The sequence below is a fragment of the Nansenia antarctica genome (assembly GCF_963989245.1).
Source record: "Nansenia antarctica genome assembly, chromosome: 4".
Lineage (NCBI taxonomy): Eukaryota > Metazoa > Chordata > Actinopteri > Argentiniformes > Microstomatidae > Nansenia > Nansenia antarctica.
The window spans coordinates 1,432,308-1,447,375 of record NC_137689.1 but is presented as its reverse complement, the minus strand read 5'-3'; the positions used below and the strand labels follow the sequence as shown (position 1 = coordinate 1,447,375).

The following is a 15,068-nucleotide window of genomic DNA, read 5'->3' as shown; positions in this document are numbered from 1 at the left end:
TGTTCCCCGGTTCCCCGCTTCCGAAAAAGGGTCCTATGTTCCACGCTTCCGAAAAAGGGTCCTATGTTCCCCGGGTCCTATGTTCCCCGCTCCAGAAAAAGGGTCCTATGTTCCCCGGGTCCTATGGTCCCCGCTCCCGTCTACTGAGGCTGAAAGAACAATATATTCAGGGCCTCAGACATCTGGCTTCGTACTGGAGGGCTGTCAGCCGTAGCGTCCTTATGGGCTAGATCGAAAGGGGTAGACTTTTGTTCCCTTTTTTTTGTTTGATTTTTGCATTTATGCACCTTTATTTGGATAGCACTTTTCAAACAAATAATCAGGAGGAGGTTATTATGTTGTCCAGTAGGCCTATGTTGTTGTTGTTGTTATTATTATTAATATTGGCCTAATTTAATTATTATTGTTATTGTTATTATTTAGGTTTACTGTTTGAAGTAAATATGTTGTCCAGTAGGCCTATGTTGTTGTTATTATTATTATTGGCCTAATTTAATTATTATTGTTATTGTTATTATTTAGGTTTACTGTTTGAAGTGAATTGAACCATATGCACAAACATAGTTTAATTAGTTGGTTGCAATAAAAGCCTATATTTTGGATTGATATCTCTACTGTATTTATTTGATTTCGTTTGACAAAAATATAGAACAAATATTTAATAATGTGTATATATATATATATATATATATATATATATATATATATATATATACACTGTCACTGGTGTTCTTTTAGGAATATAAGATTTTCAATTCCATCTCGAAAAATCTAGGGAGTTACACTCATCAACACGGAGCATTATGACGTCACGTTAACTCGCTGGAGCGGGGAACATAGGACCCTTTTTCGGGAGCGGGGAACATAGGACCCGGGGAACATAGGACCCTTTTCCTGGAGCGGGGAACATAGGACCCTTTTTCGGAAGCGGGGAACATAGAACCCTTTTTCGGAAGCGGAGCAAAGAAATCGGGGAACATAGGACCCGGGGAACATAGGGATGACCCCACGTTAGCTAGTTAGCTAGGGTGTGGACTACAGACTAAACCCTGGAGCTCAGTAAGAGCGACTCTGTCTGTAGGGGAAGTCAGGTTGGCCTGCCCTCAGAGAGAATCGCTAACCTTTTAGCCGAATTAGCGACGTCCGATGCTAGAGTAGGCCTACTAATGCGATTCACAAGTGGTGACGTTAGCTAGTTAGCTAGGGTGTGGAATAAACCCTGGAGCTAAGTAAGAGAGACTCTGTATGTAGGGAAGTTAGCTAGGGTTAGCTAGGGTGTGGACTAACCCCTGGAGCTAAGTAAGAGAGACTCTGCTGTAGGGAAGTCAGGTTGGCCTGCCCTGAGAGAGAAGTAGGTCAGACCTGCGTGGTCTGCTGGGGCAGCGCATGAACACCCTGTGAGCATGATGTTGTTGTTCTCCGAGTCCCTGGCACACAGGCCCGCGGCCAGGCCAACGCTGATACACACACCCCCCCCCCCCCCGGGTCAGGGCATGAGGAGACGCGCTGCCAGAATCGATGTCTGAGCTTAAGAGAGACGAGAGGCCTCAATGCTAATCTATTAGCCTGATGAGGAAATAGATTGCATCACTAAACAGATAACAGGATCAAGTCCCCCTGGCTTTTGTGTTTTTGGATAACTGTTCTGTTCTGTTCTGTTCTGTTCTGTTCTGTTCTGTTCTGACTGTTTGTTCTGTTCTGACTGTTTGTTCTGTTCTGACAGGTGGCTGGCTGCTGCACCAGTTGTTCATGTTCATCTCAACCTGCTAGTTCATATCTCTGTCTGTCTGTATCTACCTACTGTATCTATGTACCTATCTATCTGTCTGTCTATCTATCTGTCTATCTATGTACATATCATACCTATCATATATCAATCTGCATTCCCCTTAAGCCTTAAACTGCAGGAAGATAATGTATAATGTCATGTGCAGTGTAGTGTAGCGTGTACAGTGTAATGTGTTCACAACTAACGCTGCTAATACTGAGAAATGCTAGATAGCTATCAGCCCCGGCCCTGTCTGTCTGTCTGTCTGTCTGTCCCCCGGCAGAGAGACTGAGTGGTTAGAGCACCGCGGCAGCTGATGTGTCTGACGTCAACCAGCCAGAAGGGACGCCACAATAGTGCCCATTGAAGGAGTCGGCATTACCCAGAAATGGGCATGACTTCAGGGCCAAATATTGTCATTTGAGAACAACACCCCGCGCTGCCAAGAGGCCGCTTAGATAACATCTGGCTTTGATGGTCCACAGTGTTTTTCCTCCTCCGATAGCTTTTCTCTTTTTTTAATGTTCGACTGTCCACACTGTACAAGACTGTCATTGTGAAATGTGGTGGTCAGAGGACAAAGTACAGTATGTGAGATACAGCCCAACATTAGTACAGTATGACTAGGATATATCTCATTTATAAACTATATTATTATTCCTCTGTTCTGTCAATCATACATTCAGCTGTCACATGACAAGCCCTGCTCTGGACTGCAGTGGGTTCTGGTGATGCCATTCATTACCAGACTACTTGACAGGGAGTATTTCAGAGGCAGGGGGGCTAGGGGAGTATTTCAGAGGCAGGGGGGGCTAGGTGAGTATTTCAGAGGCAGGGGGGGCTAGGGGAGTATTTCAGAGGCAGGGGGGCTAGGTGAGTATTTCAGAGGCAGGGGGGCTAGGTGAGTATTTCAGAGGCAGAGGGGGCTAGGTGAGTATTTCAGAGGCAGGGGGGGCTAGGTGAGTATTTCAGAGGCAGGGGGGGCTAGGTGAGTATTTCAGAGGCAGGGGGGGGTAGGGGAGGGAGCTAGGTGAGTATTTCAGAGGCAGGGGGGGCTAGGGGAGGGAGCTAGGTGAGTATTTCAGTGTCAGGGGGGTCGAGGTGAGTATTTCAGTGTCAGGGGGGTCGAGGTGAGTATTTCAGTGTCAGGGGGGTCGAGGTGAGTATTTCAGAGGCAGGGGGAGCTAGGTGAGGGGGGGCTAGGTGAGTATTTCAGAGGCCTCTGTCCCTCTGTCCTTCTGTACCCTCTGTCTCTCTGTCCTTCTGTACCCTCTGTCTCTCTGTCCTTCTGTCCCTCTGTCCCTCTGTCGCCCGGCCAGCAGCGTAACTGAGACCTGGATGTTTACAACGCCGCTGAAAACTCTGCCTATCGTAAACACCACCTCCATGCCTGCGGTCATTAACTATTTATACAGCGGGTGCAACACCTGAGTCACACAGCCACTGGACCATGGGAAAGGGAGAGGGAGGGGGGCATGGGAAAGGAAGGAGGGAGGGAGGGGGAGCATTGCTTGCTGTTAAGTAACATTAGTACTGTTTCTGTATGGTTGTATCAGACACAGCAGCAGCTGTCTAATGAGTTAGGGTCAGGGTTACGTTCGTACAGTGAAGTAGGTGAACATGAATAACCCCTGTTTACAACGTGAGTTTGTGTTTGTTTGGAGAGAAGAGGTATTACTCACTGCTCACCTTTGGATCTCACCTTACATGACTCACGCTTACTGGAAGTGTTGTTAGCAGGTGATGTGTGCATGGTGAGTTGTTGTCAATGTTTGAACCAATTATTTTCCTTACTGTGTACAGTATGCTATGCCCAGTCACACACACACACACACACACACAGACACACAGACACACACACACGGACACACACGACAGAATTAGGTGATAACCAGGGGTGCACATAACTTTTTGGGGCCAGTGCTCAGAGGAGCACCTAGGGATGCTGCTTGGTGCTCCCCGAGCTCGCGAGTCACGACCCGTCCCACAGGATGGATAAAAAAGGGATACATGGATAACTTATATTAGCAAAACGACATTTATTCATAAATAAAGATGAACGAACAAATGATTGTGTGCAAAACAAAAGAAACAAATGCAAAATCAAATGACTGCTCTTTAAGCATGAAAGTCTGTCAGACTCCTTTAAACACAATAAAATCAACTGACATCTCTTTAAGCACTAACTGAATGTCTGTTCTTTAAACACAATGAAATCAACTGACATCTCTTTAAGCACTGCTCTGTTCTGTAAACACTGAAATCAACTTTTCAACAAAAAGTTACAGCCTAAGCATTTATTTATGCTACAAGCTTAATCATCATCATCACTGCTCTCACAAGCTTAATCATCATCATCACTGCTCTCTTGACTGCTGTAAGTTATCACTGTCCTCAATTTCAACCATGGTAGAGGATGTTGTAGGCTATCACTTTAAATAGCTCATTATTTTGATTGTGCAACAAAGTCATTTTTTTTTTTCTAATAGAATTCCCAACCATATTCCCTGGGTCAGGGGTCTAGGTGCGATAATGAAGCTGTAAAACAAACGTCTGAACGTTTGAAAGCTTCAGAGAAAAGAAACGTGAAGTCCCTTGGTGTTGTTTTTCCTTTTAGCGACGAGTCGTTTGGGACTGAATTTTCACGTGTCGGCGTGATAACCGTGATAACCGTGCGATACGCGATACGCGGAATGAAAGTACAAGTTACGATACTTTCCGAATGTTTTCGTGAGGGGAGTCGCCGTGGTCGTTGTGATGGCGTTACGGGGCTTGCAGTGATGCAGCAGTCAGCAGTTGGATTTTGAGGAAGTAAATTCCTCTCCCAGCGCTTCCAGCTGTTGGTGCGCAAGAGCGCGTTCATGCCGCTGATCTTCCGCGCAGCATGCATTTTGGCGACACATGCGCACTGGCGCACCAGTTATGTGCACCCCTGGTGATAACCCATTTTCCAAGACTGGTTGGAAGACGGAGTAAAGCTAAGCATATGGGTGAGCATATTGAGAGATGGAGGGAGCGAGAGGAGGGGGGGAGAGGAGAGAGAGACAGAGAGAGAAGGAGAAGGAGAGAGAGAGAGAGGGAGAGAGAAGGAGAGGGAGAGGGAGAGAGAGAGAGAGAGGGAGAGAGAGAAGGAGAGAGAGAGAGGGAGAGGGAGAAGGAGAGGGAGAGGGAGAGAGAGAGAGAGAGGGAGAAGGAGAGGGAGAGGGAGAGAGAGAGAGAGGGAAAGGGAGAGGGAGAGGGAGAGGGAGAGGGAGAGAGAGAAGGAGAGAGAGAGAGGGAGAGAGATAGAGAGAGAGAAGGAGAGGGAGAGAGAGAGAGAGAAGGAGAGAGAGAGGGAGACAGAAGGAGAAGGAGAGAGAGAGAGAGGGAGAGAGAGAGAGAGTGAGCGTATCAGCCCAGCCATGCGTTAGAAGAGCACATTTTAAAGTATAAGCCTGGTCGGCCTCGGGGGAGCTGAGGCCTGCTGCTCCTGGCCTGGCTGGGAGACTGTGACCAGACTATATTTAGATCTGCCTTCCGCTGGTCTGCCTGTCTGATCATTAGCCCCGTTTAACCCCTCTTTACCCCGAGACCCAGATTGGTCTAGGAGGCCCCTCCGGAGGCCCCCCCACCCCTCCCTACCCCCCCACCCCCCCCCCTCCTCCTTCCCCCTGTCAAATAAGGGGGCTGCTCAACTCAAACTCAAGTGGGGCTAGCCCCGAGACATGCCTGTCAAGAAAGGAAGGCGGGGGGGGGGGGGGGGGGCGGGGGATGTCTTCATTATGTCCAGGGAGGGAAGAACGTGGATATGGTTTTGTTTGTGGTTTATTTTATGTTATTTACATGTATGGAGTGTTCTTTGTGTTATATATTTGAACACATTACACCAATCCTGAGATCCCTGCACTGGCTACCAGAACTGAATTCAAAGTACTTCCTAATTACATACAAATCACAAAATGGTCTTGGACCAAAATACATATCAGATCCCCTCCCACCCTATATTCCCGCAAGGTCCCTAAGGTCAGCTGAGGCTAATCAGCTAATCATTCCAAGACTGAAAACAAAACACGGTGCAGCAGCTTTCAGTCACGCTGCCGCATGCTCCTGGAACAAACTCCCTGAAGAAATCAAACAGGCCCAAACCCTTAAAATATTTAAATCTAAGCTAAAAACCTTCACCTTTTTTTCCATTAACTATTGTCTTATTAAATGTTTTATCTATTTACTTCTTATATTTGCTTTTATTCATTGTAATTGTTATTTTCTTATGCTCCTCTTGCTGTATTTTTAAATAATGTATGTAAAGCACTTTGAATTGCCCCTGTTGTATGAAATGTGCTGTACAAATAAACGTGCCTTGCCTTGCCTTATAGTGAAACCTGGCTAATGACGAGAGAGGAGCTATGTACAATAACTATGTACAAGCCTTCTGGGCTGCCTTCCCTCCTTGTTTCATGTGTGCTGAAAAACTAAACTAAACATCCTGGTTCTGATGGAGGGTTGGCTGGTGCAAACCTGGTTACATTTACATTTTTGGCATTTAGCAGACGCCTTATTCCAAAGCGACTTACAATCAATACATTTGAATACTAAGCATGTGAATCAGCAGTCCACTATTCGTTGCAGGTTGTGATGGAGGGTTGGCTGGTGCTAACCTGGTTGTGATGGAGGGTTGGCTGTGATTGGCTGGTGCAAACCTCCCGATTCAACAACAATAACACTAATAGACCATTAATACTAATAGATACTCAGAATGTGAGAGTATGTTAATAGCTGTGATTGATTTTTTTCACTTGAAAATTCTAGTTTTGTGAGGATATAAATAAAGGCTTCTGTCAAACCACTTTGAGAGGTTGGGTGTGGTCATTAACACTAGAACAGCCATGGGTGGGGTCATTAACACTAGAACAGCCATGGGTGGGGTCATTAACACTAGAACAGTCATGGGTGGGGTCATTAACACTAGAACAGTCATGGGTGGGGTCATTAACACTAGAACAGCCATGGGTGGGGTCATTAACACTAGAACAGCCATGGGTGGGGTCATTAACACTAGAACAGTCATGGGTGGGGTCATTAACAATAGAACAGCCATGGGTGGGGTCATTAACACTAGAACAGCCATGGGTGGGGTCATTAACACTAGAACAGACGTGGGTGGGGTCATTAACACTAGAACAGTCATGGGTGGGGTCATTAACACTAGAACAGCCATGGGTGGGGTCATTAACACTAGAACAGCCATGGGTGGGGTCATTAACACTAGAACAGCCATGGGTGGGGTCATTAACACTAGAACAGCCATGGGTGGGGTCATTAACACTAGAACAGCCATGGGTGGGGTCATTAACACTAGAACAGTCATGGGTGGGGTCATTAACACTAGAACAGCCATGGGTGGGGTCATTAACACTAGAACAGCCATGGGTGGGGTCATTAACACTAGAACAGCCATGGGTGGGGTCATTAACACTAGAACAGCCATGGGTGGGGTCATTAACACTAGAACAGCCATGGGTGGGGTCATTAACACTAGAACAGTCATGGGTGGGGTCATTAACACTAGAACAGCCATGGGTGGGGTCATTAACACTAGAACAGTCATGGGTGGGGTCATTAACACTAGAACAGCCATGGGTGGGGTCATTAATACTAGAACAGCCATGGTATGGGTGGGGTCATTTGACCCTGTGAGTACAAAATAATGCTTTGCACTCGATCGATCAAATTTCAGGACCCTCCTTTCATGACTTCTCCTAGACATGTGCGTTCTACCACCCAGTATCCTTACATTTTCTAAACCACATCAGGATAAGCTAGTATGAAGCTATTTTGTCGTTTTTCTGTGTAGGAGGCAGGCTAATTTACATGACGTGCCAACTAGTGGTCGTTGTGTGTCAGTAGCAGCTTCCCATTGTAAAGACTATGGTCATTTGACCCCCGAGGCGGCTCTTATAGTAGGTACGACAGGCAGGGCTGTTCTAGTGTTAGGAGGGTTAAGGCTTGTTTGAGAGGAGGGTCAGGGTTAAGGCTGGTTTGAGAGGAGGGTCAGGGTTAAGGCTTGTTTGAGAGGAGGGTCAGGGTTATAAGGCTTGTTTGAGAGGAGGGTCAGGGTTAAGGCTGGTTTGAGAGGAGGGTCAGGGTGAAGGCTGGTTTGAGAGGAGGGTCAGGGTTAAGGCTGGTTTGAGAGGAGGGTCAGGGTTAAGGCTTGTTTGAGAGGAGGGTCAGGGTTAAGGCTGGTTTGAGAGGAGGGTCAGGGTTAAGGCTGGTTTGAGAGGAGGGTCAGGGTTAAGGCTTGTTTGAGAGGAGGGTCAGGGTTAAGGCTTGTTTGAGAGGAGGGTCAGGGTTAGGGCTGGTTTGAGAGGAGGGTCAGGGTTAAGGCTGGTTTGAGAGGAGGGTCAGGGTTAAGGCTGGTTTGAGAGGAGGGTCAGGGTTAAGGCTGGTTTGAGAGGAGGGTCAGGGTTAAGGCTGGTTTGAGAGGAGGGTCAGGGTTAAGGCTTGTTTGAGAGGAGGGTCAGGGTTATAAGGCTTGTTTGAGAGGAGGGTCAGGGTTAAGGCTGGTTTGAGAGGAGGGTCAGGGTTACGGCTTGTTTGAGAGGAGGGTCAGAGTTAAGGCTGGTTTGAGAGGAGGGTCAGGGTTAAGGCTTGTGTGAGAGGAGGGTCAGGGTTAAGGCTGGTTTGAGAGGAGGGTCAGGGTTAAGGCTTGTTTGAGAGGAGGGTCAGGGTTAAGGCTGGTTTGAGAGGAGGGTCAGGGTTAAGGCTGGTTTGGAGTCAGAAGTGCAGAGTGATAGTACGTATGGCTGAAACTGGAGGGTCTCGCTGCACGCATCAATGCAACACACACTTGAGGAGGTGGCTATCTGCGCCACACACACACACACACACACACACACACACACACACACACACACACACACACACACACCGAACCTGTGCCAAGAAAGAGGTGTAATCCGAGTCGACCCCTCTCCTAAATTAAGGACAGCTCACGCATACTAGCATCAGTGTGGAGGGAGGGGGGGGGGGAGGGGGGGGGCTTCCTGAATGTGCTAGAAAGATCTGGTTCCTGGCACCATCAACATCATCATCATCATCATCATCATCATCATCATGCTGCTGATAAACATCCTGTCCTGCCAAGCCCAGCCACCTCCTCCTCCTCCAGCCCTGATTACCACTGCTTTATTTACCCACCCAGGATCAACTGAGCTGAGGTGATCCCCCAGGCCCCCCCTCCCCCACCCCCCCCCCCCCCCCAGCCAGCAGCTGGAAGCCCCCAGATCTGGGGGGGTCCCTCGCCCTCACTGGCATCCCCCCCCCCCCCCCCCGAGTGAGCCAGGAGAGACTCCAGGCGGGCGAGCCAGCTAGCATGATGACCATGACTCAGGAGGTCGGCTTTCACCGGAAACCAGGGCTAGATGTGTGGGTTAGCTGTGTGGTTAGCTGTGTGGTTAGCTGTGGGGCTAGTGGTGGGGCTAGCTGTGGGGCTAGCTGTGGGCTAGCTGTGGGCTAGCTGTGGGGCTAGCTGTGGGTTAGCTGTGTGGTTAGCTGTGGGGCTAACTGTGGGGCTAGCTGTGGGGCTAGCTGTGGGCTAGCTGTGGGCTAGCTGTGGGGATAGCTGTGTGTTAATGCTAAGGCTTATTATAGGCTGTCTATTTCTGGGGTCTTTCCGCTGGTTCTGGTTTCAGGGGGAGGAGAGCATCACTATGGGTCTCACTATGAAAACTTGAAATCCTTCCAATTTAAAATGTCCCTGTGTCTGATTTCATATTTAACCTCAATGTATCATATATCATACCATCAGGTCAACAAGCACAGCGATGTAACTTGACGTGATGTTCTGACATTTATTTAGTTTAGTCTTTTTACGGCTATCAACCTGGCCCTTCTGTGCAGGTCTTAGACATTTAAACTCAGAGCACTACATGTACATGTAAATGGACTGTACTTAGATAGCGCCTTATTCCAAAGCGCTTTACAACGGCCTCTCATTGACACACACATTCACACACCAATGGCGGCAAGCTGCCACGCAAGGTGCCGGCCCGCTCATTGGGATGTGGCTCGGTTGCAGGCCTGGATGTGTGTAAGGGTTAGGGTCAGGTGGGTCCTACCTGTGTGGATCTGTCGGTGGGCCTCCAGCGCGTCCTCCTTCTGGAACTGAGCGCCACACTGGTCACACACGATGGCCTTCTCCCCAGCTGCAACACAAACACAGATATATACCCTATGTTTAATATATAGAATATACATATTCTGTTCGGCTGCGCCGCGCCTGTGGAACAGCCTTCCTAGCCAGCTAAGGGCAGTACAGAGCCTGTGGAACAGCCTTCCTAGCCAGCTAAGGGCAGTACAGAGCCTGTGGAACAGCCTTCCTAGCCAGCTAAGGGCAGTACAGAGCCTGTGGAACAGCCTTCCTAGCCAGCTAAGGGCAGTACAGAGCCTGTGGAACAGCCTTCCTAGCCAGCTAAGGGCAGTACAGAGCCTGGACTCTTTTAAGACAGGCCTAAAAACCTTTTTATTCAAAAAGGCCTTTGACTGCTGAACCTGTGTTCATTCTTGTGATTTATTTTGTTTGTTTTTTTACTATGTTTTTAACTTATAATGCTTTTAGGTTGTTTTAACTTATGTTTTTACGGTTGTCTTTTTTTTTTCTCTCTGTAGCACTCTGAGATAATTTTTTAATTAAAGGTGCAAAACAAATAAAATGATTATTATTATTATTATATATGTATTTAATATAGACAAGTACACACACGATGGTCCCCAGCTGCAACACAACCCCAGAGTGTTAATATAGACAGGTACATAATAGCGAAAATCCCACCGCTCAGCTGTGATCAGACTTAGCTGAGGTGCTGCAGCTGAAGAGTATCAACAGAGTGCAAAAAAACTGCATCCACACACTCAAATCTGTTCAAAAAACAACGTAGCTTATTGCAAGCTTTCATAGGTCATAGACCTTCTTCAGGAATATAGACACAATAATAGACACATACACAAACATTATAGTACTAGTTATACACATTAGAAAAATAAAGTTCCAGAAGAAATTATATTATGGGCTTGCAAAGTCTTATATTGGTCGAGGAAAAGGTTTAAAGATGGTTGGGCCGATACATTGATTTGCTGGCAAGAAAAACGAGAAAAGAAAATGAAAAAGAAGAAAATGAGAGTCTTATTATGGCAGCAAGGAGAGGTTAGTCAGAGAGGGCTATACTGAGAGGTTAGTCAGAGAGGGCTATACTGAGAGGTTAAGTCAGGGAGGGCTATACTGAGAGGTTAGTAAGGGAGGGTTATACTGAGAGGTTAGTCAGGGAGGGCTATACTGAGAGGTTAGTCAGAGAGGGCTATACTGAGAGGTTAGTCAGGGAGGGCTATACTGAGAGGTTAGTCAGAGAGGGCTATACTGAGAGGTTAGTCAGGGAGGGCTATACTGAGAGGTTAGTCAGACAGGGTTATACTGAGAGGTTAGTCAGGGAGGGCTATACTGAGAGGTTAGTCAGGGTTATACTGAGAGGTTAGTCAGAGAGGGCTATACTGAGAGGTTAGTCAGGGAGGGCTATACTGAGAGGTTAGTCAGGGTTATACTGAGAGGTTAGTCAGGGAGGGTTATACTGAGAGGTTAGTCAGGGAGGGCTATACTGAGAGGTTAGTCAGGGTTATACTGAGAGGTTAGTCAGGGAGGGCTATACTGAGAGGTTAGTCAGAGAGGGTTATACTGAGAGGTTAGTCAGGGAGGGCTATACTGAGAGGTTAGTCAGGGAGGGTTATACTGAGAGGTTAGTCAGGGAGGGTTATACTGAGAGGTTAGTCAGGGAGGGCTATACTGAGAGGTTAGTCAGGGAGGGCTATACTGAGAGGTTAGTCAGAGAGGGCTATACTGAGAGGTTAGTCAGGGAGGGCTATACTGAGAGGTTAGTCAGGGTTATACTGAGAGGTTAGTCAGGGAGGGTTATACTGAGAGGTTAGTCAGGGAGGGCTATACTGAGAGGTTAGTCAGAGAGGGCTATACTGAGAGGTTAGTCAGAGAGGGCTATACTGAGAGGTTAGTCAGGGAGGGCTATACTGAGAGGTTAGTCAGGGAGGGTTATACTGAGAGGTTAGTCAGGGAGGGTTATACTGAGAGGTTAGTCAGGGTTATACTGAGAGGTTAGTCAGGGAGGGCTATACTGAGAGGTTAGTCAGGGAGGGCTATACTGAGAGGTTAGTCAGGGAGGGCTATACTGAGAGGTTAGTCAGGGAGGGTTATACTGAGAGGGTTATACTGAGAGGTTAGTCAGGGAGGGCTATACTGAGAGGTTAGTCAGAGAGGGTTATACTGAGAGGTTAGTCAGAGAGGGTTATACTGAGAGGTTAGTCAGGGAGGGCTATACTGAGTGGAACAGGAGAGGCTGGTGAAAGGAAGAGATAATGTTGGGTAGGTAGTGAAAAGAAAGAGAGATAGTGGGATGGACAGATGGATAAAAGACGATTAGAGGGTAGGATAGCCAGATAGAGGAGAGATACTTTATTGTTTCTATCGTATATTATTATTCAAATATTATTATTGGGTCGTACATGTTTATATCACAAAAACAATGGTTTGACGCTCCAACACAACAGAAATGTACAAAATACAAAACTAGATTATCTTTAGGCCTTACAAACTGAATGAAAATATAACAGAATTATGACTGTTTATATCGTATGCTATTATATCGGTGCTATGGGAGCTAGCATACAGAGGGAGCTATGGGAGCTAGCATACAGAGGGAGCTATGGGAGCTAGCATACAGAGGGAGCTATGGGAGAGTGAATCAGGTTTGACACCCTGGCCACACAAGCATGCCACACACACCCTGATGCCACAGGTGCCTGACTGCAGATCTCAGACCTGTCCTTAGCTCCTGTCTCCTGTTAGCTCCTGTTAGCTGCTGTTAGCTCCTGATCTCAGGCCTGTCCTTAGTAGTGTTGTTCCGATACCATTTTTTGATCCCGATACCGATACCGATACCTGACCGTGCAGTACTTGCCGATACCGAGTACCGATCCGATACCACGGCGTTTGAAAAAACAAAACCAAAAAACATGTTTTTTGAGCCGCATACTCACCTCGATGTAAAATTATTGCTAACACTTAGTCTGGCACTGCTCAAACCCTTTGTAAAACTCGTAAAGTTTTTGTAAAACTTAAGTAAAAAAAGAAAAATAAATAAAACGTTTTTGTAAAGTACTCGCCGATACCGATACCAGCATTTTTGTGCGTATCGGTGGCCATGCCGATACTAGTATCGGAACAACACTAGTCCTTAGCTGCTGTTAGCTCCTGACCCCAGACCTGCCCTTAGCTGCTGTTAGCTCCTGACCCCAGACCTGCCCTTAGCTGCTGTCTACTGTTAGCTCCTGATCCCAGACCTGTCCTTAGCTCCTGCAGTTAGCTGCTGATCTCAGACCTGTCGTTGGCTGCTGTTAGCTCCTGATCTCAGACCTGTCCTTAGCTCCTGATCTCAGACATGTCCTTAGCTCCTGCTGTTAGCTCCTGATCTCAGACCTGTCCTTCCTTAGCTGCTCTTGGTCTCGTCTCCCAGGGTTACGGTGTTCACCGCATTGCCAGAGGACAGATGATCAAAACAGGAAGTCACTTCTCTGTTGAATAAACTATGATCACGATGAAATGGAGACAAACCCATTGACTGTTTTGCAACAGCGGTGACATTGCAGCACAGCGTGTACTGTACACCCTGACTGACACGCAGCACAGCGTGTACTGTACACCCTGACTGACACGTGTACTGTACACCCTGACTGACACGTGTACAGTACACCCTGACTGACACGTGTACTGTACACCCTGACTGACACGATGAACGAGGGAGGGGCTGAACGCCAGCCAAAGTAAACTTGTGGACAGTTATGTGTAGTGTCATGTGACTAGTGCACTTCATCATGTAGTGTCATGTGACTAGTGCACTTCAACATGTAGTGTCATGTGACTAGTGCACTTCAACATGTAGTGTCATGTGACTAGTACACTTCAACATGTAGTGTCATGTGACTAGTGCCCTTCAACATGTAGTGTAATGTGACTAGTACACTTCAACATGTAGTGTCATGTGACTAGTGCACTTCAACATGTAGTGTCATGTGACTAGTGCACTTCAACATGTAGTGTCATGTGACTAGTGCACTTCAACATGTAGTGTCATGTGACTAGTGCACTTCAACATGTAGTGTCATGTGACTAGTGCACTTCAACATGTAGTGTCATGTGACTAGTGCACTTCAACATGTAGTGTCATGTGACTAGTGCCCTTCAACATGTAGTGTCATGTGACTAGTGCCCTTCAACATGTAGTGTCATGTGACTAGTGCACTTCAACATGTAGTGTCATGTGACTAGTGCCCTTCAACATGTAGTGTCATGTGACTAGTGCACTTCAACATGTAGTGTCATGTGACTAGTACACTTCATCATGTAGTGTCATGTGACTAGAGCACTTCAACATGTAGTGTCATGTGACTAGTACACTTCAACATGTAGTGTCATGTGACTAGTGCACTTCAACATGTAGTGTCATGTGACTAGTGCACTTCAACATGTAGTGTCATGTGACTAGTGCACTTCAACATGTAGTGTCATGTGACTAGTACACTTCAACATGTAGTGTCATGTGACTAGTGCCCTTCAACATGTAGTGTCATGTGACTAGTACACTTCAACATGTAGTGTCATGAGACTAGTGCACTTCATCATGTAGTGAATGAATGAATGGTCTTTATTGTCATTAATACAGTACAGGTACCATACAACGAAATTTAGGAGGGGGGGCTCCCCTGGTGCTTGGAAAAAAGACTAAAAACAAGAGGGCCAAGGGTAAAATAAAAAAAGGGAAAAGAGCTGGTTTACATAAATAAAGGCTATGTACACTATCTACTATACTATACTACTATACAATAAAACGCTGTGATGTACTCTATGCTATGCTATAAATATCCTAACATTTCCAATCTCTGAACCTTATGTACACACGGGTTGTCATATTGCACATAGTATTGTTGCACATTCATTAAAGTGTCGCAGTTAGCAGGTTTAGAATGTTCACAGTTGTATTTCAATATTGCACTTGTGTTTACAATCTAGTAGCTGCCATCAAATTGTCTAGATGGTAGATGTAGTGTAATGTGACTAGTGCACTTCAACATGTAGTGTAATGAGACTAGTGCCCTTCAACATGTAGTGTCATGTGACTAGTGCCCTTCAACATGTAGTGTCATGTGACTAGTGCCCTTCAACATGTAGTGTCATGTGACTAGTGCACTTCAACATGTCGTGACG

General features: G+C 46.6%; 1 protein-coding gene across 1 annotated transcript in view; it reads right to left on the bottom strand.

Moving 5' to 3' along the window:
• Positions 1–15,068, bottom strand: part of zbtb16a (zinc finger and BTB domain containing 16a) — a gene marked incomplete at both ends in the record, with an annotated part of 106,944 nt that overhangs the window by 13,674 nt on the left and 78,202 nt on the right. The window contains one exon of the mRNA XM_080528058.1: positions 9,865–9,951. Coding sequence (XP_080384184.1) covers positions 9,865–9,951 — 87 coding nt within the window. The remainder of the gene's footprint in view (positions 1–9,864; positions 9,952–15,068) is intronic.